At 44.6% G+C, this 26,391-nt stretch overlaps 1 protein-coding gene across 1 annotated transcript in view; it reads left to right on the forward strand.

Annotated features, from left to right (window-relative positions):
* The window catches only part of PAPPA (pappalysin 1), a 231,910-nt gene extending 215,032 nt beyond the window's left edge, over positions 1 to 16,878 (forward strand). The window contains exons 21-22 of the mRNA XM_083485697.1: positions 2,724 to 2,822; positions 15,561 to 16,878. Of these exons, the coding sequence (XP_083341823.1) occupies positions 2,724 to 2,822; positions 15,561 to 15,668 (207 nt within the window). The 3' untranslated portion in view covers positions 15,669 to 16,878. The remainder of the gene's footprint in view (positions 1 to 2,723; positions 2,823 to 15,560) is intronic.
* Positions 16,879 to 26,391: the final 9,513 nt, after the last annotated feature.

Below are 26,391 nucleotides of genomic sequence, written 5' to 3' on the forward strand. Positions count from 1 at the left end.
GGTAGAGCTGTGTGAGAGGCCCTTCTTTGAAATCCTGGAGAGATGCTGACAATCAGTGTAGGCAGTGCTGAGCAAGAAAATTCATTGGTCTGACTCAGCGCAAGCTTTCTCTGACCTCTGTTCTGTCAGTCCCAGCCTGCAGGCCAAAGATGGTGGGAATTGGTGTGCAACAACAGCTGGAGGATCACAACTTCCCTATTCCACCGTTAAGGTTCTAAAGGTCTCAGGACCTAGGTACCTGAAGGAACACTTCTTCCTGTACCATCCTGTTTGTGCAGTAAGATCCTTAAATAAAGCCCTTCTCCGACAACCATCAGTTGGGGAAGCCTGGTTATGTATGCACAAAGGAGAGGATCTTTTCTGTGATGGGATCCCGGCTTTGGCACACACTCCCTAGAATGGCTCTGTGATTCATTTCATGCCATTATCTCAGGCATTTTAAGCTGGTTTCTAAAATATGCAGTGATGGTGGTGTTGAATGAAGATTAAATGAATTAATGGCAGTGCAATGGGTATGAGTTACTCGTGCTTAAACTGGTGCCTTTCTCGGCTAATTTGCCTTGTTAAAACTTTCTGACTGCACAGCCCCTTCTCATGGTGGCTGCCTCAGTCACTGGCAGAATCCGTCAGTGGGCGTTTCTTGAACCTCTTCCAACATAAAAGTTGTTTGACACCCAGTCTCCTCCTCCTCTCACTGCGCGGGAGTCTTCTGCGCAGGGAAGGCGTGGGTAGCGGAGGACCTGGGCTCTCCTCACTGATGTCCAGTGAAGAGTCCTGGAGCCATCTCTCCAATTCCCCCGTCTGCCCCCCTTTATCCCTGGTGTTGCGCTGATTGGCTTCCCCCTCTACTGAGCTGTTTCTCCCCCTGCTGCTGGGTCCTTCGCCAGCATGATCTGGGAGCCTCCCTTTCGCCTCTCGCTCCGATATCAGTTCCCTGACAGGCAGCAAAGGCTATCAATGGAAAATAACCATGCTGGTTATTTTCTCCCTGCACTGTTGGAGGCAGCAAACCTCTGAATGCCTGTTGCTGGGAATCACCAGTGGGGAAAGCACTGTTGCACTCAAGTCCTGCTTGTGAGCCTCTCAGAGGCATGTGGGTAACCCGTGTGAGAACACGATGCTGGACTAGATGGGCCTGTGGAAGAGTTTTGTTGCTGTTTCAGTTTCTGTTCTACTGTACAGTGGTACCTCGGGCTAAGAACTTAATTTATTCTGGAGGTCCGTTCTTAACCTGAAACTGTTCTTAACCTGAAGCACCACTTTAGCTAATGGGGCCTCCCACTGCCGCTGCACTGCCACCGCACGATTTCTGTTCTCATCCTGAAGCAAAGTTCTTAACCCGAGGTACTATTTTTTGGGTCAGCAGAGTCTGTAACCTGAAGCGTCTGTAACCTGAAGCATCTGTAACCTGAAGCATATGTAACCCGAGGTACCACTGTATTTTGTTGCTGTACAGTGCCCTAGAGTCCATCAATGAATAAAGAGGAATTTAGAAATTTACAATGAGCAAGCTGACAGCTCTCCTGTCATGGTACTCAATGAAGGGCATTGATGCTCCCCTCTAGCCCCTCAAGGGCAGGTTTGCGTATGGAGAGAGGGGAATAACTGTGATTTAAAAACTTATGGGGTCTAAAATGTTTCACAGTGTCCCCTTGAAATATTTATGAGCTTGACCTTGGCTCCACAGAAAGGAAAGAGTGCCAAAATGTCCTCACTGATTGTTCTTCAGATGTCCCTATGTTTTATTTCTCCTGCTATTAAAAAACAAAACAAAACCCCACACAATTAATTAGCTGCAAACAAAACAAGGGCTGCTTTTAGCTCCCTACTTCATTTTCCAGAGACAGTTTCTTCTTCCGAAAGGACAGCGTGTCTCCATCTAGGATTAGCGGAACAGGAGAGCCCTAATGGTCACATAATGGGAACTGTGGGATGCAATTAAGTGACCCCCACCTGCAAAAACAGCAGCAGGCAGGACAGTTTCATGGGGAAACAATGAAATGGTGTGATTTTTGTGCAAGCAGCCAACTGTGTTGTAAGTGCGTGAGAAGAGCCCTGCTTCTGGATCAGGCCAAAGATCCATCTAGCCTAGCATTGTGTCCTCACTAGGTCAGCCAGGTGCCCCAACGAGATGCCTGCAAGTAGGACCTGAGCACAACAGCGCTTTCCCCACCTTTGAATGCTAGTAAATGGCATTCAGAGGCATACTGCCTCCAACTTTGGACATGGAACATCATTATAGCTAGTAGTTATTGAAAGCCTGCTCCTCCTTGTATTTGTCCAATCCACTTTACAAGCCACCCAAGTTGGTGGTCACCCACTGCATCTTGTGGGAGTGAATTGCACAGTTTAAGTATATGCCATGCAAAAGTGGAATTTGGAAGTCAGAACCCATCAGCCATTCAAAGGCAACTTCAAGCCCTGCTTGGCTAGGCGTGGATTTACCTTTGTGGCACAGCATGCGGCATGTCACAGGAGAGGTGAAATGAATCACCGGTTGTAATAGTGACACCAGGTAATTGACCAATAGGCCTTGTCCATCAGCCAGAAGGCCTGCTGGGGGATAAGTGCCGTTGTGCCCAGGTCTTGTTTGTAGGCTTCCCATTGGGGCATCTAGTTGGCCACTGTGAGAGCAGGAATGCCGGAGGAAATGGGCCATTGGGCTGATCCAATATTGTTGTTGTTGTTGTTGTTGTTGTCTCAATTTGGCTTCTTTCTTTCAGCCTTTTATGGGAGACAACTATTGTGATGGGAACAATAACCGAGCCTTTTGCAACTATGATGGTGGGGACTGTTGTGCCTCAACAGTGAAGACTAAAAAGGTAAGCTGGCACCCTCCTGATTTTATTGCAGCCCCCATATGGAAGAAGAACACTAGAGGGAAGTGTATTGCTCTTACTTCATTAGGGCAGTGTTAAGCATCCTGTGGCCCTCCAGGTGCTATGGAACAACAACTCACATCATATCCCTAGCCACTGGCTGTGCTGGCAGGGGCAGATAGGAGTTAAGAAGGCATCTCAAAGGCTACATGTTCCTCATCTCTGTGTTAGGGATGTCAGTGACAGATCTCCTGCAGATAGTCCTGTGTTCAAAGGCATAGCTTGCTTTGTTCAGATGTGTCAGAAAGTACTGGTACATTTGGGGATGTTTTGTTTCCTGTGGAACATGCTGCCACTCTTTTTACTTTTTTCTTGTCTAGATGCTGGGCCTTAACTACCATGATGTGTTAGGAGAGCACCAATCAGAGTTAATATTTTAATGGGGTAAATTACTAGCTCAGTGGTAGAGTGACTGCTTCACATGCATGTTGAGTCTCCAGCCTCTTCAGGTAGGGCTGGTGGTGTCCCCACTCTGAAACTCTGGAGAGTCACAGCTGCCAGTCAGTGTAGATAATGGTCTGACTCTGCATAAGGCAGCTTCCTATGTTCCTAGTAGGTAACTGGCTGATTTCTATCCTGACTCACTTCTGTTGAAATGGAAGAAGCGCTGCAACACTAGAATAGAACCTCTCCAAAGTGGAGGACACAGATCTGCCAGAAATTCTTAAAAATATTGGCCGTATTTAAACAATGAAATAAATGCACAAAGTATTGGACATTTGGTGTTTTTCTGCAAACACTGAGCAATTAGTACAAAGTCAACGTGTTCCCTGGCTAATTCCACTTGTAACAGTGAATCAAAATAGAGGTCAAAATGTACTGTCCAAGTAAAGTAACAAAGCTTTTGGTGAGATGTGAACACATCTGGAGCGGATAGCGGAGTAAAATTATCTATATCAAAATTTATCTACATCAGAGGTAGGCAATGTGGTGCCCTCTGTATCTTTTTGGACTGAAACTCCCATCATTTTTGGCTAATAGTTATGCTGGCCTGGCATGATAGGAGTAGGAAGCCAACAAAATCTTTAGGGCATTATACTGACTATTCCAGATCTGTATATTTGCTCCAAAACAATTGAATTGAATGAATGCAAGCACATTAGGAGAACAGAGAGCTGCCATACTGAGCCATACTTTTAGTCCGTCTAGCTCAGGATTGTATACACTTATTAGCAGTGTTTCTGACAGGGGTCAGTCCCAGCCCTACCTTGAGATGCCCGGGATTGAACCTAGGACCTTCTGCATGCAAAGCAGATGTTCTGCCAACTAAGCTACAATTACCATTTATTGTTTGATGCTTTTTGTTTCTGCTTGGAAATTGTGATTCAGTTTATGCCCCTCTTTGTAATGTGTGTTGTTCTGTGGCTTCCAGGAGCTTGCAGGTACCTGTTGGGTATGGGATTCAGACTCTTGGTCATTCGGACAGTGGGGCCCAGCCCTGAGAAGTATTTTCCTTTCTGTGATCTTACCCATAGACATTAGTGGCGCAGGGCGCCAGAGTGCCAGATTTTGGAGGGCGCCACAGGCTGAGTGTCCGGGTTGGAGAGTCAGTGTGCGCTCCCTTCCCTGCGCTGGGGCAGCCCACTCCTCTCCTCTCAGCCACCCATCGGAGCGCGCTGTCTCCGGCTCAGGGAAGCCCCTTTGCATCCCCTCCCTCTGGGGCTGCCTGGGCGTCTGGCGGGTGCAATCGGGGGCAGGGGCGGCGTGGGGTGGGCGTGTCTCTCCCACCCCTTTCTGGCCGCATCTCTGCCTGTGCGCCTCCCTGCGGAGTCTGCGAGTGGAGCAAGGAAGTGCCTGTGCAATCCCGGCACCAAGCAAAGATGGGAGGCCGTCTGGGTTGCGATCCAGGCGCCTCTTACTTACGTGCAGCACCGAGCGCGCGTCAGACCATGTGATGTAAATGAGCCAGACCGAAGTCCCCCCCCTTAAAAAAGGTCGACAACTCTGGGAAACGGGGTGGGGGAGATATTTGCACCACGGTGCCGGATATGCTTAAGACGGCCCTGTCTGCGACCCTTGACTGTAAAGCAGATTCTTGCCATCGTTTGCTGAAATAGAGTAACCCCACTTCCATCCTTGCTTTGCCCTTTGAGGTACTTTGTTAGTGGAATGTTAAAATGGTATGTTCCAAAAGGGGGAGGAGAATGAAAGGCAAGAGAAAGGAGGGTGTTATGTATCAAAATACTCTGACTGCTTTGTCTTCCAAGCATGATTATGCCACTTCACAAAAACAAGCGTAGAATGAACTTGGATGTGAAGGCCAGGCTAAGGAAAGTGGAGAGGGAAATGAAAGGAAGGGCATGAGAGAGAAATTTGATAAAGTTTGCATATTTAAATATGAATCTGCCTAATTTGCACTTTCTGAAATAACATGCATACCAGAACACAGCCAACTTTCAAAATTTACACTTCTCCAAATTTTGCAATGCAGTTTCCCACCCCAATAATATGCGCAGAAATGCATATAACCAAAGTAAAATGTGCATAAAAGATACATACACTTGGGAAAACAAAGTAGAAAAATTCACTATAGCTGGGGAAATTGTCTTGCAAAAATGTCTCTATTAGACAAAATTGCATTAAAAATGTGTCTCTTAGGAGAAAATTGCAGTAAAATGCTGACAAATTTTCACAAGGACTTAAAAAAATAAATATTACAACCTGAAGTGGAGACCTGAGCTTAATACTGGAAAACAGAGAAACTGAAATGGATGATTTGCCTATCCCTACCAGTTTGCAAAGGTTTTTCAAGACACATGCTCCTATGAACCAGGCAGGCTGTCTTGCTAGTTCAGCAGGAAGGCAGTGTGTAGCCAGCCAGCAGAATGAACATGTTAATCTACTGAGCCGCTTGCCCTGCAATTGACCTGGGAGCGTCTTTGAGGCTCAACAAAGAGTGTTCCATCCAGCCTTTCCTAACTAATGGCAGGGAATGGGGCCTTCTTCTAGGGATCCAGAGGGGATAAGGTCCTCCATTAAGGACAAACAAAATCCTATTTCCTTTTAATGTCTGCGACCTCCTGACCCTCCCCAGATTCCCAGCTCCCCTCATAGCTTGAATGCTTAGTGAAGCTTTCTACCTTCTTATTTTCTCCACTGCATAACAATTGTAAAGGGAGACAAATGCTTTAGAACAGCAGAACTACACTGTTAAATTGAGCAAGCAAGCCAGCAATTGTGTTTGTGTGTGTGTATTGATGGTGGAGGCATTAACTGCATCCCTCTAGGGTGATTGTCGACCAGAAAGGGTTGGATTTTGCAGACATATTTGCAAATCATTTGGTTCCTGTTTATTTATTGTATTTATTGGTTTTCTGCAAAGTTATAAGCAGAGCAGCTCTCTCTCTCTCTCTCGCTCTCTCTCTCAACATTTATTTGTATACTACCTAATCAAAAAGAATAAATAGATAAAAGACCTCTAAGCGGTTCACATAAAATAATCTAAAACATCAAACTCTTAGAACAAGTGGACATAATAAAATTATCAAAATATAGATAAAATCAAAAGCTGAAATACATTGGGCAGCAACCAAAGGAATATAGCCCAGTTCTCTGCTAAAATGAATATCAGACAACTACATTACAGTTTCACATCTAAACACAGATGTTGGAAAGTGTATGGTAACTAGGAGATGATATATTAGTTAGATATTATCCTTCTTTACTCAAGTTTGTGAGTACAGCAGAGTACATCCCTTTGCAGCAGAATAGGAAGCTGTTGATTCAGCTGGTTACAGGCTTTTTGATGAAGCAACCAGAATGCCTTGGTGCAGCCTGGATTCTTCCAGGTATTTCGCCCCTTTTATCCCACTTAAAACAATAACACAAAAAAGTCTTTTTAGAACAAAATAGTGTTTACTTACAGATCACATTCAGTAGCAATCTGGAGGTACATTTGTGTGTATATAGGATGATGGAGTCAAAAGCAGTGGTAGAAGATGCCTGATGAAGGCAAACGAGCAAGATGAAGTAAGAGAAGGAGAGAGAGAGAGAGAGAGAGATACAGGACCAGCCCTTCTTATAGTTATGCACATCTCACCCAGGAGGAGTGGCTCCTGCAGGTTTGACAGGAAATTCTCCCTGTTGGATCCACATTCCATTGTGTGTCCATTCTAGCAAACAGGACTTTGCTGCTCTTTCTGGATATCCCTCAAAAGAGGAAGCCTGTTGTATCACCTCTGAATCCCAGTTGCTGGGAATTGCACATGGGGAGAGCACTTTTGCACTTGTGTCCCGCTTATAGGCTTCCCATTGGGGCATCTAGTGGGCTGCTGTGAGCAGAGAATGCTAGACAAGATAGACCTTTGGCCTGATCCAGCAGCTAGACTATTCATATTCATATTCTTGTTTATGTTATTTGTGAATGGAAGGGGTCACCATCTTTCTCCCTAAAGGCTAGACGGTCACTGTGGCCACAATTCCTTATCAAATATTCCAGGATTCTCAACTCACCATGACATATCTTTCCACTGCAATGTTTTCTTCATAGGATTTCCTGCCCACCGCGAGTGGAGCTAGGGGAAAAAATCATAGGTTGTAATAGTGGACTGTTTTTTCATTACATTATTAAGATCCAGGGTAAGCATCACAGCACTTTTTTAAAAATGACTCAGTTCTTTGCTTGTTTTTACATTGATGTGTTCCTCCTAAGTATATATATATCACACACACACACACATCCTATTTCCATCATCCCTGACTAGCTAACTCAGAGATCTTGAAGCACAGCATCCTGGTAACATAAGGATGCTTGAATAATGCAGTCTTTGCAAATGCAAAGGAACATAAGAAGAAGCCTTATACTAAGTCAGACCATTGGTCCACTTAGTTTTGTCTACACTGACTGGCAGTAACTCACAAGGACCTCTCCCAGCCCTTCCTGGAGATGCTGAGGATTGAACCTGTGGCCTTCTGCATGCACAGCAGATGCTCTATTCCTGAGCTATGGTCCTTCCCCAATAGCCATTGGTCCTTCTAACTCCATGTAGTCTACAATGACAGGCAGCTCTCCAGGCTTCCATATCTTGAGTGAGAAACTGATAAAACAATAATGTTCTAGACAAAACATGGTGCCCTTCAGATGATGTTGGACTCCAGTTCCCATCGGCCTTAGCCAGCATGGTCAGTGGTCAGGGGTAGCGAGAGTTAGAATCCAACAATATCTGACGAGCTACCCCTGCTGTGCTGAAATATGTTTGCATTGGAAGACACAGGCAGCCAACCACTACTGAGCTCTTCCTGTCTGGTGTATAATCTGGCTCTGTGTGTGTGTAACTTCTCTTGCTGGCTGAGAAAATCTGGATTGCTTTTGCTCACCTGCTCTCTCTTTTGTCAGGAGGTTCCATGGCTGGAGCGACCTCTCCTCACAGTCCACATCCGCGAATCATGAATAATGAGCTCATTCTAATTGCAAAAAGATGGGCCTCTGTTGCCTCTGCCAGAACCATTGCTTCCTTAAAGCAAGGATCAGGCCATGGAATTCCACAATATTGCCTCACTACAGACTGGGAGGGGAATATCGTAGACATGGGCTTTTAGCGATTCCGTTATACATCAGATACACACAGAGTATCAAAGCAATTTGGGAAAAAAGAAATGACCTACATGTTTATTTATTTATAAAAAGAGGCCATTTTAAGTTGTCAGTTCAACAGTCTTTTGGCTGATTTGCAAAACAGGTGCTGATCTTGGAAAGGAAGCGCACATTTTAGAGAACCTGACACTGTTTTATCAGAAATGCAAATAAACACAAATTGCAGTCTGTTTACAGCAGGACTGGGGCAAGCCTTTCTTCCATTGAGGGCTACATTCCCTTGGGAGTAATCGGTCAGGCAGATTACATGTTGGAAGTGTGCAAAGTCCAGAGCAAAACAAGCAACGCTTTCTCTCTTCAGTCACCCTTCTTTGCTCTTTTTTTCTGATAGTGGAGGGACAGATCTCTGTTGCTTGCACAGGGTTTTCCTCTTTCCCTATTCTTTTCCCATCAGTCTACCTGTTCTGACCCCCTCTCATCCATCCTTCCCTCTCTCTTTCTCTGGGCTCTCTCCCTACCCATGTGAACTGCAGGCTGACCACTCCTCCTTTAGCAAAAAAACAAAAATGGCCAGGGCAGATGGGATTTGACTCAAGGAGTCAACCTGACATGTTTGCATAGTGATAGTGAATACAGTGGTACCTCGCAAGACGAATGCCTCGCAAGATGGAAAACTCGCAAAACGAAAGGGTTTTCAGTTTTTTGAACTGCTTCGCAAGACGATTTTCCCTATGGGCTTGCTTCGCAAGACGGAAACGTCTTGCGAGTTTGTTTCCTTTTTCTTAAAACCGTTAATACAGTTGCGACTTGACTTCGAGGAGCAACTCATAGAACGTGGTGTGGTAGCCTTTTTTGAGGTTTTTGAAGACTCTGGTGATTTTTGAAGCTTTTCCAAAACTTTTCCGACACCGTGCTTCGCAAGACGAAAAAAACCGCAAGACAAAAAAACTCGCGGAACGAATTAATTTCGTCTTGCGAGGCACCACTGTACTTGGTAGTGAATACCTGGCAGAACCCAAAGTAAATTTATGTATGTAAGGCTTGGAGAATATGGTCATAGGTTCAGCAGTAGCTGGCAAGTGGGTACTCACCTGACCTCCTGTCACAGGCATCAGTGTGCCTTACTGGTAGGAGGAGGATCAAGGCAGCAACAAGGGTCTGGTGCAAAGGCACCATTGGGAACACCAGGTCAGCTCCACCAGGACACTTGCCGTGCGTCAGCCTCACCCCTCCTTCCTCTTCCCAGAATGCTGCAGCAATACTGGTGATGGGAGCTCAGGCGATCACTCCCTTCTCTGCTGATTGCTACTTGCATAGCCATCTGGTTCGCTGGTGTGAGAACAGAGTGCTGGGCAAGGCCCTTTGGTCTGATCCAGCAGGGGCCTTCTGTTGTCCTGATACACAATAGCTAGGATCTAAAATAAATCATACTACAATATTTATTCTCACATGGATCCCTACAGGGGTGCCCAAAGAGGGCCAGATTTCATGAAGTGAGCATGCGTAAGGGCTGGCCAAAGTTGTTGACCTTTTTTTAGGATTGAGCTTTTGAGGGGATTTTACTCCAGGAAATAAACTGCCACAGTGGGCCACATTAGGCCCCCGAAACGGACTGTGGACATGCCTGTGGCCTACTAAATCTACTGACAATTAATGTCGTTCAGGACCCCCCCCCCCCAATATAGGAAAAAGAGGAAGAGAGAAAATTATCCAACAATTTTATGAATTTCATGGTGCAGAAATGTTCTGGGTCTTGCTTACCCTTAGAAATGCGTAATTTGTGAGCTATTATCTCTGCAATAGGCAGAGTCCACGTATTCTTATACCACAGCAAGATGTTTAAGTCCTGGAAATTCCACCTAATTCCAGCATCCACCTAAGAAGTTCCTTAGTTTGGAAACGTGCTGTTTCATTATCTCATAAGTTTAGAAGGTCGGGTTGTGGGAAGCCTTGGGTGGGGCATTTATTTATTTATTTATTTATTTATTTATTTGCTTGCTTGCTTTTGGTACTGTATTTCTTAAAAAAAAAAATCCATCCAAAGTTTTGATGCCAGAGGGCATTCCCAACATAAGTTGAAGAATATTCTCCTATTGTCGCAACTATGCCAACAATTCTACGGTGCATTTGATGTCCTGTCAGAAAGCTGCACAAGAGTACAATGCCACCCATGCAGAATTTTTAAATGACATTCCCTTAATGTAAGCTGAGGTAGATTTATAGAACTTAGAAGATGATGATTTATTAAATTTGTATACTGCCCTGTACCCGCAGGTCTCAGGGCAGTTCACAGGATAAAATCACAATATAAAACCACAAAATACATAATCAAAATAAAAACAAAAACAACCCAATACACCCCCCTCCCTGCCAAAACATTTTAAAAGGGCATTGGATGACAATCAACCAAAGTCCTGGTTAAAGAGAATTGTTCTTGCCTGGCACCTAAAGCTGTGTAATAAAGGCGCTGTGCAAGCCTTCCCCAGAAGAGCATTCCACAGATGGGGGGCCACTGCAGAGAAGGCCCTTTCTCATGTTGCCACCCTCCAGACCTCTCGTGGAGAAGGCACACAAATATATTGCAGTCCACTTAAGAGTCATTTCTTTTCAATTGTAGGTTCCTTCTCCCAGGTAAGCTTAAGACCTTCTAATGTTTAAAAAAGGTAAAGGACCCCTGGATAGTTAAGTCCAGTCAAATTCGACTATGTGGTATGGCACTCATCTCCACTTTCAGGCCGAGGGAGCCAGCATTTGTCCACAGACAGCTTTCCGGGTCATGTGGCCAGCATGACTAAATCACTTCAGGTGCAACAGAACACTGTGATGAGTGGCAGAGCACACGGAAACACCATTTACCTTCCTGACACAGCAGTACCTATTTATCTACTTGTGCTGGTATGCTTTAGAAGTGGTAGGTTGGCAGAAGGTGGGACAGAGCAATGGGAGCTCACTCTGTTGCACGGATTCGAACTGCCGACCTTCTGATCAGCAAGCCCAAGAGGCACAGTGGTTTAGACCGCAGAGCTACCCATGTCCACTTCTAACGGTCACACAGATTTATCAAGAAGTTCCATATAAATAACAGATACCAGTCCTCTGTCCCAATGGCCCAGGTGTAATAACAAATCCTCTAGATTTAGTAAGGGATCTAGTAACTTGTGCCTTAAGGGCAGGATCAGCCAATAAACATCAAAACATATCTGCCCTGGATCTCCTACAGCTAGCCTGACTTGCTCACTAAAAATTTGAACATTATTGGTACTAAAATCACATAACAAGTTCTTTTTCTCCCAGGATAAAATGATTCTCCTCAGGTTCATATCCCTAACCTGTGGGAGGCAGCTTAATGGCAGCAGTGATGAATATCTCAAATGCCAGGCCCTCTCCTGTAGAACCTATCAGATGTTTAGGGTGGAGGGCACTCTTCATAGTTCTGCCACCCCCCAGAAGCTCGGAGTGGTGATGGTGGCTCAGGAGAGGTCCTTCTCTGCAGCAGCCCCTAAACTGTTGTTCTCCCTCCACACAAAAGTGCATTTGGCAACCTTATTGTACAGCTTTCTTCAAATTATGGAGACACATCTTTTTACTCTACTCTTTTGTCACGTGAGATGTATATTTTCAGGAACCACCCTTTATGTGATTGCAAGTTGTTGGTTTTTTTTTAAAAAACTGTTTTTAATGTGTTTTAGATTGTAACCCACTTAGAGATTGTGGGGTAAAGTGATGATGAAGAGGAGGGCTAGGTCATTATAATAACAGTGGCTTATGTGTTGCTGGTGACATGCTCAAAAATCCATGGCATTTGAGCTTTTGTCAAATGGGAAGGAAAGCACAGTTCATTCTAAGGGCACATCCGTTACCTTGGCTTTTGACAGTTGCAGTATTTTGTTTTGTGGGACCCGCCTCTTCATTTGAATTCATACTGTCCTGTTCCATTTGGAACAGTTCTCCTTGTTTTATAATTATAAAGGGCTTTGCTTGTTTTCATATCTGTATATTATTCCCAGCCTGGGACCTTATGATGAAGGGTGGGTACAAAATCTTGTACGTGGACAAATATGTAGGTGGTCCCAGGTTAAGTCCCCTCCTAATGAGATCTGACTCTGTTTAAGGCAGCTTCCTACATTCCTGTGCCCAAAGTTTCCAAGAGCCCTGGCAAATTGTGATTTTATGCCAGCCTAGGATGGCCACAGCAGTGAAGGGCTATCACCTTCCAGCCCTACTTATAGGTTTCATGGAGGCATCTGATTAGCTACCACTGGAAACAGATTGTGGCTTAGATTGGTTTTAGTGTGCAGCAGGGCTTGGGGGATCTCACCTTCCTCTGCCTCCTCTGTTGGCGATGAAGCTTCCAGTGCCTATCATGTTACTAGACCTTCAGTGTTCCCTCCCTTCTCTCAGCATAATGTTTTCCTCTGTGGTAGGACTTCTGGAATCTTTCCTGTAGAGGATTGAGACACTATGTCGGGAAGGAAAATCCACATGGCTTTCAACAGGAAAACTCCTCAAGGAGGAGCTGACCTGAATCGAGTACCCTCCTGGTTCCATGAAGAAGAAGGAGAAAAATCCTCCCTTCTGCGGAGGAACATTGGAACATCCTCGCTGCTGCTGAAACTGCACTGATGCTTCCTAGTCAGTGATTTCCCCAGTAGCTACTTTTGAAGGATCTCCACAGCTTTGAAAACAGAGCACTACAATGGAAGATCTGTCTGGTGCCAGACGGTGGGGACCCAGTTATCAGTGTTGAGATCCTTCCAGCCCCTGGTGGAAAAGTCTGCCAGGTTGGGGGGGGGACCAGAGGTGACCCAGCCCCCCTCATTCTGCATAATTTGGGTGCAAAGAGAGAGTGGCATGTTGTGAAGAGGCAGGGAGGGACATGCATGGAGAAGGGAAGCGTTGCCTAGCAATGGGAGGACACACATATGTATGTGTGGCATGTGCATTCCCAGAAGCACCCATAACAAATGTGTCAGCAGAGAGGACAGATGGGAGGGTCTCCTTACATGACCTGTACCATGGTGAAGAAGAAGAAGAAGAAGAAGAAGAAGAAGAAGAAGAAGAAGAAGAAGAAGAAGAAGAAGAAGAAGAAGAATGAGAAGAAGAATGAGAAGAAGAAGAAGAAATTGCCATAGCAGGAGGAAGCCAATGTGTCAGCAGGGAGGGAACACACATTTATGCTTGCTAAAAACATTTGAACAGGTTGTGGCATCGTTCAGGAAGGGAAGGGAATTAGGTCATTAACTCTGGCTCAATAAATGGAAAAGACTCTTGGGAATTCATCCCAGGCACCAAAGTCTCTCCACCCCCACCCCAACCCCAGTTTTGCCCTGCTCTTTACTTTATGTAAATTCCTGATGCAATCCACTGAAATCAACTTCCTTTCACCAAAGCAACACCCAGCTGCTGCTCCAGTTCCTGCCTTCGCTTCTTCGGTTAAAGAGACAGGAAGCTGCTCTTGCATGATAGCCTTCTTCCATTCCTTGCAAGCTCCTCACCCACCTTCATTTGGCAAAATGTGACCTCCTACCCCAAATCCAGAACTCTGCTCACCTGGGAAAGCTGGGCAGGGTCTTGCTCTACCTGATGCAAGCTTTATAATACGAGAGAGAGAGAGAGAGAGAGAGAGAGAGAGAGAGAGAGAGAGAGATGTTCACTTTCGAACATTGCAAAACAAAGCCTGGGTCTGATCTGGATGGGATCTTAACTGTTAGGGAGGGCAAGTGTGACCGGGGTGGGTGGGTTATTGCTAAACCAGTCTACATTGTAAATGCTGGCAGATTATTGCTATTATCATAGGGGTATGGAATCTCAGGCCCGGGAGCAAAATGCAGCCTCTTAGGCATGTATATCCAGCCGTTGGAACTCCCCCCTCCCCATAAGCCACACCCCTTTATTGGCTCAGGCACCTCTGTCCAGCCTTTGGGTCACACTGGCCCAGCTCCTCACCTTAAGTGCTTAAATGTGCCCCTAAACTGAGACAAGGCCTCTTTGGTCACCTGGGTGGAGGGTGGAGGAGGCAGGTGGCAGATATAGAAGCCTCTTAACTTTGTATAGCAGGGACATAGCATTACAAAAGGCAAGCATCTTCTCAGTTCTGCACCCACTTTTGCTTCTGATCCCACCCACCTCCAGCTATGGACTGCAGAAAAGGTCCCATTCTTGTCCCTGACCCAAATTCATTAGTTTCTGATTTAATGGTCTTCTAAAGGCTAAGCCATGTGGCTCATTTATTGATAGGTCAGTGGCTCAGTTTAACACCATCTCCAGATGGCAGATTTTTGCTGGAGAGATTCAAGTCCATTCTGGATATTGAAGGCTTGCATAGTTAAAGCACATCCTTCTGTCACCCTAGTGCAGGAGTCTGCAACCTTTAAGACAAAAAGAGCCACTTGGACCCGTTTCCGAAGGAAAAAAAACTGGGAGCCGCAAAACCATTGCAACATTTAAAACAAATATAACACTGCATATATTGTTTCTTACCTTAATGCTATATATACAGGATCATAACGCATGCACCGTCCCCATGCGACGTCACAGCCAGTACAGCGCCCGCCACAGTGGGGAGTGTCGGGGGCGCACAATGCGCCTCCTCCCCTCGCTAGTATCCGCCCCGGAGCCGCGGCAAAGGTATAAAAGAGCCACATGTGGCTCCGGAGCCACTGGTTGCAGACCCCCGCCCTAGTGCAACAGATCTACTAGATATTCATAAAAATGACTTCTCGTGGTTAGGAATGTGGTGGGAAATGTACTGGAAGAGACTTGGGGGCAATCTGATGGTTAAAGGGAAGGCATATAAACCCCAAAAGCAAATCAGAATGAATGTTCATTGCCATATAAGCCTTCCTACAAACATATCAGAACAAATCATTGACAAATCATTGATACAGAGAGTGCCAAACCTCTGCAGAACCTTGGTACAAACCAAATCAGGATGAATGGTCTAGGTTGCCTAGAGCTGCCCCAAGTCTTTAAGGCCCATTTGAAAGAGGAAGCCAAGTGTATATCCATTGGGGGGGGGGACTTTCCACAAAGATGGTGTCAACACCAAAAAGGCCCTGCCCTGTTGTGCTTTTAGAAATCCTTTTAAGCAGCTTTGCAAATAAGAGTGAGGCACTGATGCCCTATGTTTCTTGGTTTCCTTTGTGCAGGTTATCCCCTTCCCAATGTCCTGCGACATGCAGGGGGATTGTGCTTGTCGGGACCCCAGCGCCCAAGAGCACAGCCGACGGGAGCTTCGCGCCTTCAGCTTTGGATAGTACCATGATGGCAGAAGAGAAACCACCTCCAAAGGCTAGGAGAGAGGCATCGTCACTTACCCCATTTTTGTTGGTATTGTGTGTGTTTTTTTCCTCATTTGTTTAAAACAAAACAATTTCAGCTGCTCAACTCAATGGTGTTTCTGCACCAGGGACCTGTAGAACTCAACCAGTCTGCCTTTAATTTCTTTGCCCAAGGAGAACTGAAATTTGGGGTGGGGGTGGAGGGTGGAGGGAGAGGCAGGCTCTTGTATTAAACATATCTTACCTAGCAAGAAGAAGCAAAACAGGAAATGGCAAATAGTTGAGTCAAAGAGGACTTTTTTAAAACAACAACAAAAATGTGCCAGGAGATGAAGGAGGAGGCATCATGTCTGATGCAATTGTGCATCCACCTCGTTTGAACAATGTGTGGTTCGGTTTGTGGGTTTGTATGTCTTTTGGCTTAAGTCCCTCCTCCTCTTTTGTATGCAAATTAAGGCAAAAAAAAAAATACCAAGCCATATATAAATATGTACCTAATATTTATAGAGAAGTTGGCGGGGGCGGGGTGGAGAGAGGGAGAGAGGGAGAGGAGCATGCCATGGCAACAAAAGAAGGAGTGCATTGCCTTGGCTGCCTTCAGTGTTGTACGCTCAGACTCCCTTCATGCTCAATGAGGGTGTGAGAAAAAGGAAGGAAGGAAGGAAGGAAGGAAGGAAGGAAGGAAGGAAGGAAGGAAAGCCAGTAAGCCATTTGGTTTGTTGTGGTTGGGTTGGAAAGAAGAAGAAGAGGAGGGGGGGGGAGAAAAAGAAGAATTGCTTGCCAGCTTTGCAGACAAGGAGAGGGGGCTTCCTGAGATGCTTAAGCCTCTGCTTGAGGGAGAGGATGCATTTCTGTGGCAAAGAGCTGAAGGTCAAGGGGGGTGGTGGCTTCAGCTTCAGCTGCTAAGCTGGGGGTGATGGATGGAAGTCCCTCTGCACCACCAATGGGGAACAGAGAAGAAAAGGAAGCAGAAGAAGGTCAACCAAACCTCCATCCTGCTGCTGCTGTTACTCTTGCTGCTGCTATATCCCGTAAAACTGATTCCCTTACTGTGTCAGGAACAGGGTGCTGTTTAACCTCCAAGCAACCAAACAGTCTGCCTTAAACCGCTTTACCGGTTGCCTGCCTTCCAAACCACCTCAGGGTTCCTCCCCACCTTCCTTTCCTCAAGCACGACAAAGAAAAACAAGACACCAATCAGCCCCCCCCAAAAAACATATCCAACTAAGTTCTCTTCAGAGTAGACCCCCTTGAATTTGATGGCCCTAGCCCACTTAGGTCTGCTCATTTCAGTGGGTTGGATGCGACCAATAACCCTCAAGGCCCAAAATGAAATTTCAGCAGCAAACAAAGCCTCGCGAGGGCATGTGGCTTTTCCATCACCTGATCAGCCTTTCTCCTCCAAATATAAAATCCCTGAGAGAGCCAGTGTGGTGTAGTGGTTAAGAGCGGTAGTCTCATAATCTGGGAAACCGGGTTCACGTCTCCGCTCCTCCACATGCAGCTGCTGGGTGACCTTGGGCTAGTCACACTTCTTTGAAGTCTCTCAGCCCCACTCACCTCACAGAGTGTTTGTTGTGGGGGAGGAAGGGAAAGGAGAATGTTAGCCGCTTGGAGACTCCTTAAAGGGAGTGAAAGGCGGGATATCAAATCCAAACTCTTCTTCTTCTGAGACAATGACCCAACCTGTGACTGAGGAGAGAGAGGGGGGCCCTTCCCAAAGTGATAGAAGCTACCTGGTGCAAGACCCTTGAGCTGTGTGGAACAACCCTTATCAGTATTAACCTCTTGGGCAGGACCCCACAATGCTCCTGCCATTGCCTGTCTAACCTCTTCCACACCATCATATCTGGAGTCAGCTCTTGGTAGCTACCAGCTTTCCCCCATCCTCTCTCTCTGTCTCTCAGTCATTGGACTCCATGTGCAATTTTGCTGCTAGAACTCTAAATTCTGCACACAGGGGCCTGGGCTTGTACAACTTCAGGGTCTCCTATCCCTGCAGGGAATCTGAAGAACTGACTACAATTCCCTCTGGTGTCTGCCAAAAGAAGAAGAAGCCAAGTGCTAGATGGTCCGGTGATGGAACAGGCACACAATTTGACTTGTTGCCAGGATTGTTTGCTTGCCATTTTGAAAAAGCAGTAGCCCCATCTTGACATAACTGGATGCCATTATGGGGAAGAAAAACCACAGCACTGGCCACTCATGTGATTCGGCAAACTAGGTTCCCCACATCTATCCTTTGTATTTCAATTCTAGCAAATTGGGGGGGGGGCTATTCGCAGCCAATGGAAATATTTCAAGTTTAAAAGAACCCTGGTCTTTGCAAACGTTAACTGTTGCTAACTGATTCTCAAATTGGACATGCCTGTGCATCAGACATAAACATAAACTGGTTTAATAGTCCTCTCACTCCTAGGAATTCTGGGAACCTTTAACAAAGAGTTCTCAAAAAACACCCAGAACCCAACTGACTTTCCCAGTATTCTTAAGGGAAAGGCATGGCAAGGCCGAATTAAATGGCATGTGGAGGGAATGTATGTGCAGGTCTGCAGCTCTACCTCTTTCTAAGCAGCAGTGGGGGGCCTCTGAATTGAATCCTGCTGGTGGCACTTGGGAAAGAAAGGGTTAACCTTTTCCTGCTGCCATGCCATTTACTCAAAACAAATCACCCCCAACACACACACACACACACACACACACACACACACACATTCTCAAACTATGGTTCGGAGACATTATTCTCCACCACCATGCAAAATATCGTTCTATAGTCCCAAATCCATCCAGATATAAGTGAATTTAAGATGGGAATCTTTTCCCATCTGAGAACATCTTTTTAAAAACAAATTCCAGCTGAAATACACAAGGGAGTATGCTTGGGGATGGGCATGGGGTGTGACTTTAAAAAGGCAAGTGAATTTGATTTGTCAGAAACATTCTTACCCAATAATTTCCTACAGAACTTCCTTGTGGCTGTCTCGGCCCCAGTTGCTTTAAAAAGCACCAACTCTGTTCATGAATAAGAATTGGGAGGGGGGAGGATTCAGTTTGGTTTGTATTTCAGTGGAAACCTATGTAATTCACACTTCCCCAAAACAATCCACAGGCTAAAATGCTGCTGTCCTTCGGATTTCACACTTCTTTAGAATTTGCAATGCCAAATAATACATGAAAAAAATGCAAATATTCAGAAAAAGTGTGCAGTAAAAACACCACATTGGTAAAAGCAACATAGAAAAAAGCATTATACTTTTGTGAGCTGCTTAAATGCTGTCCTGGTATTAAGCAGGATATAAATGTACAAAATAATAATAACATGAATGATAAATTATTATGACTATGGAAAATGGCTCGCAAGAATATGCATATTAGATAAAATTGCATACAAAGTAGGTTTATTAGGTTAATTTCATTCTAAAATGCTGCCAAATTTTCATAAGGACATAAAAAATTTCACACGGATGCAGAAATGAACTTAAGTTCAGAAACTGAAATTAAGATTGGGGGAGAAATGAGAAAATGAAATTGGACAGAATTGTCTATCCCTGTTAGTTTGCATCCTATTCCATGTTAACCAGCTCCTGAAATAATTGGGAAACTGCTTTTATTCTCCTAACTCCACCCATTCCATACTGTTGCTGTGTTCAGGTGGGAGTCATTCATGTGTCCACGAATTAGGGGTTGCATCAGTTAAAATGGATGTGGTGCTCTTGTGCTACAAGCCTGCCTCCTCTTCACAGCACTCCAATCAGCCAAAAGAAAGAAAAAGAGCTAGCCTTTTTGCAATGAGGAAAGTGATGGGGAACTGCACTGGAAACTGCGGAGTAACATTCATTTGACACAAGGTTGCAGGGGCAAAACTAGACTTTATTTCATCTGGGTCGAAGACCCAGCTTGGCACACACATCCCATGTGCATTTGCATATATACACACACACAGCCTGGGAGCCTCATTGACGCTCCAGGGCAAAAAGGCTCTGCAAGGTTGTATAACCTCCCTGCAAACAAATAAGAATAAACAATAAATAACCAGCATTGCCCAGTTTGCAACCTTTGTGCACGCAAATCAGTTCAAATGTGCAAGGGACAGGTGATTTGAAAGCAATCAAAAGAGAACATCGCGCATATTAAACCACTTTGAGTTGTTGTTTTTTTAACCATCAAGTAGTGTATAAATTTTCTGAAACAAATATACAAATGCTAAGGGCAAATGACTCCTCCTAGAAGTTTCACCACCCTCCACCCTGTCAAACATATTGGGCTGGGTTGGTGGCCTGGATTTTCTTGTCCATTAAGATGATGAGGAGGGTTTTAGCCGCTGGAAGGTGCTTTGGAAGCAGGACTCAGCTACCTCCATTCTGGTGTCACTTGGTTGTAACTGTCCGTTTGTTCTAGGTTTTACCTGTGTTTTGTTTCTGTCTTTAAAGAGAGAGAGAGGGAGGGAGGGAGGTTTGTTTGTTCGTTTGCTTGCCTGCTTTTTAAACCTGAAAGATTCTCAACCAACATTTCCTGCTGCAACTGATTTGAGTGGCTACTGAAGAGAAGAAAGGAAAAGACAAAAGAGGGTGATGCAAAGAAAGGGGAGAGGAGAGGCAATGTTATTGCTGGGACTGCACATGTTTTCAAGGAAATGTCCATTTCTAACAACTAAGGACAGTCAGACAGAGAGACTCAAATAACTTGAGGGCTTTATAATATGTTGGGCACAAATCTCATGAAACATTATCTTGTGCAAGTCTTCCGGAGATAGCTCAGAGGGGAGTCAGAGAATTGGGTTCATTGTCTAATCCAGGGTTGGCCAACATGCTGCCCTCCATCCCTGGCTGTTTGCTATGCTGACTGCAGCTGGTGGGAGTTGGAGTCCAATAACGTTTGCCAATTTCGGTTTGCCCTGATTCCTTTTTCCCTTATGCTTTGTAGTACTTCACAGGCATCTGCCTTTTCCCTTGGTATGTCTGTCATTTGTGTGTGTGGGGGGGGGGTTACTTTAATTTCTCCCAAGATGTTTTTGAGGGCAAAGAAATTGCATCTCTCCCCCTAACCCAGTCCACACTGATCAGACTGTATTTGATACAACTTCCAGTGTTTCACAGCTCTCCTAACCGCACGGACTAAATTCAAAAGAACGACAGCACACACACAAAAAAAGAAGAATGCAAAAGAAGGCGGCTGCTAAAATGATTAGACAGATGATCCCAGTTCTTGGGGAAAACATCAATGTTTTCTCATTAAGAAAAAAAAATCATTTACTGGATAGGTGGTGCAGGATTAGCAGAACAGCTAGGTCAGCCACAGATTGCAAAGTTTGTGGGGGATGTGGGGGCACCATCTCTGTCTGCCTTTGGACTTTCTATACAGGACTGGGCTGCCATGAAATGTGCTGCATGTATAGCATGATTAATACCTTAACATTCTAATATATGTGTGTGTGATATATGCAGTATACTAATTCTAACAGTATAATATGTGTTGTTTTACAGGAGGGATGAGGAGACTGTCTTTCCTGATGTTGCTGGACTCCAACTCCCTTCATTCCTGAGCACTAGCCCTGCTGACTATAGCTGCTGGGAGTTGGAGTCCAATAATACCTATAGAGTCACCAGTTTCCCCATCCCTGATATAGACAATAATGAATCAGATGGATCTCAAATCTTACCTCTGCCATGAATTCACTAGGTCTGAGGAGGAACTGAGGAGGTCTTCCAGATTGCATTGAACTGCACATCCCATTATCCATGACCATTGACCATGCTGGCTGGGGCAAATGGGAGTTGAGAGTCCAGCAACATCTGAAGGAGTTATTGTTCCCCATCCCTATTTTACCACACACACTTTCACAGCTCCATCCCTTGTCCACCCCATAGTCCAAGGCCATTTCTAGAATCAGTGTTCCTCTTACTTCCTCAAGCATGATCTTGCTGATCATGGAAGTCATGTTGATCTGGACAGCATTTACTACCAATGCATGATGTTGGTTAGGTTAGGGGAGAGTAATGCTCGTAACTGTGGGTGGTATGTGTTGCAAAGGATTGTGGGAGCAGCCACTAAGTGTTCCTGCTGATGAGTTTATACCCAGTATGGTAACTAGGAGACAATTCTTCAAAATGTTCACTAGTCCTCAACATATCCCAAACCAGCTCCTTCTTCATTGCTCAGGTCACAAAACTGGAAAACAATTACACTGCCCTACTTGACGCATATGTGACCAACATGTATAAAGTACACCAGTCACTGCTTGTACCACCCTAAGGATTTAGGAGAAGACAGGGCCAACCCAAAGCTTCTTCTAGAAGCAAAGGACAAAATGGTGCCCAGTCAGTACATATACAGGTTCCAGCCAGTTGATCTAAATTTCTGTGTTCATGTCTTCCACCATATCAGAATGCTGAGGAGGTACAGAGCAGGCTAGCTTATGGAGAATTGTTGGATGGGACTTGTACCACCACCACCGCATCACCAGCATACACTACCGGAGGCAGCTCCCCCATTTCCTCATGCTTACTGAGGCAGATAGTAGCTATAGTTCAGCAACATCTGGAGGGCCAAAGGTTTCCCACCATTGGTGTAATGATAATGGCCCAGTATAGGCAGAGCAGCCTAATGTTTTTGCGGCACAAACAGAGAAGTGTCTCAATTTTGCTGCACAACTGGACCAAGGCCAATTTGCTCTCCCTGGCTCATCCCTTCTCCAGCCTAGGAACAGGAGGTCCTGGTACAATCAGGCAGACTCTTCCTTGGGAGTGGGGCCTCTTTGTTTCCCAAGTTCTGCAAAAGTGGAAATTTTTGGCCTGTGTGTCAGGCAGGTATGAAAGAAGCTGCACTAGCTGATTTCAGACAGGGGACATAGCCAATCTTTTCTGGAGAGGCTGGGGGTTGAAACTGAGACTTGCATTCAAAGCATATACTCTTCCAATAAGATAAGGCCCTTTCGCTAACAGCATAACAAGGTATATTTTCATTACCCATTCCATAGCACCTACTTTTGTCCCAAGTCAAAGCTTTTCCTAGAACCAGAGATCACCTCTTTGTATCAAGCTTCCATGTGTGTTGGGAAAAAGGTGCAAATCACTAGCAGTGGCTGAAATATACCCTTACTGTTGCTGCTTCAAGAGAAAAACAGACTTGCAAAGTGTTAGCAGGTTTGAGTCATGTGTTCCTGTGCTTCCAAACAGTTAAAATGGCAGATTTCTCCATTCTGTAGAGCTTTGTGTACACTCACATGGAAAGCTGCACACATTTGCACAACCTGACAGTAGAAATGGGTTGGCAAGACAAATGAATGGATAACTAACACTGACCAGACTAGTCATGCTGCTTTCACATAGCTAGCCCCCGCCCTGAGTGCTAAGTGGTTGCGTGTTTGAGAAGAGGTAGAATGTAGCTGACCTAGAAACCCACCTAGTGGCTGGATCTTTTTGGCCCCCTAAAGCTGGGAAAAGGCCAAAAGGAATGCTTGTGAAACACACGTTTCCCACCCCACTCATCTCAAAACACACATTAGACCCGAAAGGCACAGAAGGGGCAAACAGAGCATATTTGCAGCCCACAGGAATGCCTGACACAGAGATAGTTTGAGAGCCCCAGTCCCAAAAATCACAGAGGCCTGCAAGTTATTTTGAACAGAAGTGGGAAAATGTATGTCTCCTTCCCCCAACCCTCTAATATTGCTGGGACCATCAGTCCCAGTCAATGTGGCCAATAGCCAGGGGTGATAGAAGCTGGAATGCCACAGGTTCTTCACACTGCCTTGGGGAAAAGTAGTGAGGCTTACATTTCAGCCACTGGTTCAGGTTTCAAAAGTAGGTCTGAAGCCATCTTTCCTGCTTTGTTCTCCATCATTTCTCAATAAGGAGGTAAACAGTGTAATGTACCAAAGCCATACTCTGCTGATTGTAGAACAAAAACACTTTGATGCGCACCATGATCCTGTGCCCTAAGCAGGTAACTCAGTGTTTTCAGAGCTGAAAGCATACCTGTGACTCAGATTTAGCAAGGGCAACTGAATGTACAGTCACGGGTGGTCACAGAGTAGGCCCTCCCATACACACACACACCACACCACACCACACCACACCACACCACACCACACCACACCACACCACACCACACTCTTATTGGGCTATCTGGAGGGCAACCAGCACTCTACCATCAACCCCTTTGCTGGATCTGGCTGATGGACTTAAGGGTTTAATTTTCACCAGCAAGAGGAGCAAGAGGGATGGGAAATTGATTTGTGGGGTTTACAGCGCTTGAGCGCCTGGGACATAAACTGCTCCGACTGAAGTTATGGGTCTGTCTCTCTATTCCTTTGAAACAAAACACAAGTGTAAGGGGGGGAGTAGACCCCATTTGCTGCTGCCTTCAAGAGAAGCAGAATACGTATTTTGAGCTATATCCGAATATAATATAGTAATATTTGCAAATAAAACTGTGATCTCTTCTAGTGCAACATATATAGATATAAATATATATATATTGATAGATAATATAATTATTCCTATTACCAACTGCTCCTCCATAATGATAAACCATATTATATCATTTTTTTATTGTTACAGTTATGATGGTTACACTTATTGGTGATTTTATTATGGAATTTGTACTTTAGGCATCAGCTCCAAGTCCGTGTCAACCAATACTTATCCCCGCCCCCCAAAAAAGTTAAATGGAACTATTTGCATAAGAGTTCTACGGGTCTACTGTATAAGCGAGAAAGAGAGAGAGAAGTAAGAAGGAAATTGGAGGGACAAAACAAAAACACAGTTTAAACCTTATTTTGGTACCTCATGCCTGTACTTTTGCTGCTCCTGGTTATTTTACTTGTTCCGTTGCTGCGTTCGTTTGTTTTTAACAAATCTAATTTAAATCTCCAAGCAATATATAAAGATGTAAATAGTAAAAAAAACCACCTTATTTATTAAGATTGTCATCTTTTTTAAGAAAAATTATATTTACACAATTGTTCATCTAATTTATTACCTTTTTAGTAGTACAGTTATTTTCTCTATGATTGTACTGGTGTTGTTGTTTTTTCCTGTTCAGGGTCTTTGTTTAAATGTCATTTTTTTTACAGGTCTGGTATTTGTTCATTTTCAATTATTCTCTTCCTCCCCATACCCTCCCTCAGTTTTTCAGGTAACTGGTTATATTTCACATATTCAAATAATAATAATTTTCCCCCCATCATGCATCAGCACTATTTTCCCATTGTCTTATTCCTGTATGTTAAAGTTATATATATGTGGTCTTTACCTGAGAAAACAAAGACTCAAAAGCAGCAGTATAAAAGCTTGTATTAAAAGAGTTCTGAACTTGATGGATGTCCTTTTTATTATTCCGATTCCAGTGACTTAAGCTTCCTTCCTTTCATGTACTGTTCCATGGGGCTAAGGAAATGAACAATTACTGCAGCACAATTGAGAAACAAACACCATTCACTTCCTACAGAGGAAAGATCTACTTCTCACCTATCTCACCTACCTAGGTCTCAGTAATACACACCAGGCTGGCTCCCTCATCTGTGATCAAGTTGCAAACGAGCAAGGTCTTACTATGAACCCACCTGGTGTGGCTACCTTCTTTTCTTTGGCAATCACTCAGTCTTCCATGAACACAGTCTTAACAGTGTGTCCATAAGTGATCAACACCTTCCAACGTTACACCATTAAGTTGGATTTGTGGTACTGCAGAGGGGTTGTTTGGGGCTTGTTGGTGCAACACTTTGTTTTTTGGATATTGAGCGATAGTGCAAGCTTTCCATAAGCTTCTGTGAAGATATTTATAATGGTTTGGAGGTCATCCTCCGAGTGTGCACACACTATGTTGTGAACCACCCTGAGACATCCGGGTATAGGGCAATATATAAATTAATTAAATAAATAAATAAGGTCAAAAGTAAAATTCCATTCTAGTTGCTGTTGCCAATTCCTTCTTTCCCAATAGTCCCTGGCCACAGATTGAAATCTCACCCAACTCTTGTGATAAAATCACCCAGGAGGATAATTTTATCCTCCAGATGTATTTCTGATAGAATGGCATCCAACTGAGAATAAAAAAATTCTTTAATGTCTTCATCAGCATCCAGTGTTGCTGCATAAGCACTTAAAATAGTTGCCTGTTGGTTTTTGGTGAGTTTTATTTGAAGGGTTGAAAATTGCTCATTAATGCCGATAGGGACTTCTGACAAGAGCTTCACAAGGTCGTTTTTGATAGCGAAGCCTACTCCATGTAATCATCGTTCTTGTCCAGTTAGACCTTTCCAGAAGAATGTATAGCCTCCTTTTTCAGTTGTCCCTCTCCTGCTCTTCGAGTTTCTTGAAGTGCTTCAATATCAATATTAAAATGCCACAACTCTCGTGCAATGATGGCAGTCCTGCATTAGTATTCACTGGATAAGGACAAATTCAGTATAAGAGATGGGTAGCATCCTCCACTGCATCTAAGAAGAGCCAGACTGCTGGATTAGGCCAAATAGCCCATCTAGTCCAGCATCATCTTCTCACAGTGGCCCACCAGATGCCCAAAAGCAGGACATTGGCACAACAGCACTATTTCCAGAAGCTTGTATTCAGAGGCAAATATTGCCTGTGAAAGTGGAGGCAGAACCTACCATTGGCTGCTAGTCAAGAAGTGGTCCCAACAATCACATCAACAGGGCTTTGCTGCCATGGATAATCTTTTTTATGCCACCATCATT

The sequence above is a fragment of the Podarcis liolepis genome (genome assembly GCF_965112155.1).
Source record: "Podarcis liolepis genome assembly, chromosome: Z".
NCBI lineage: Eukaryota > Metazoa > Chordata > Lepidosauria > Squamata > Lacertidae > Podarcis > Podarcis liolepis.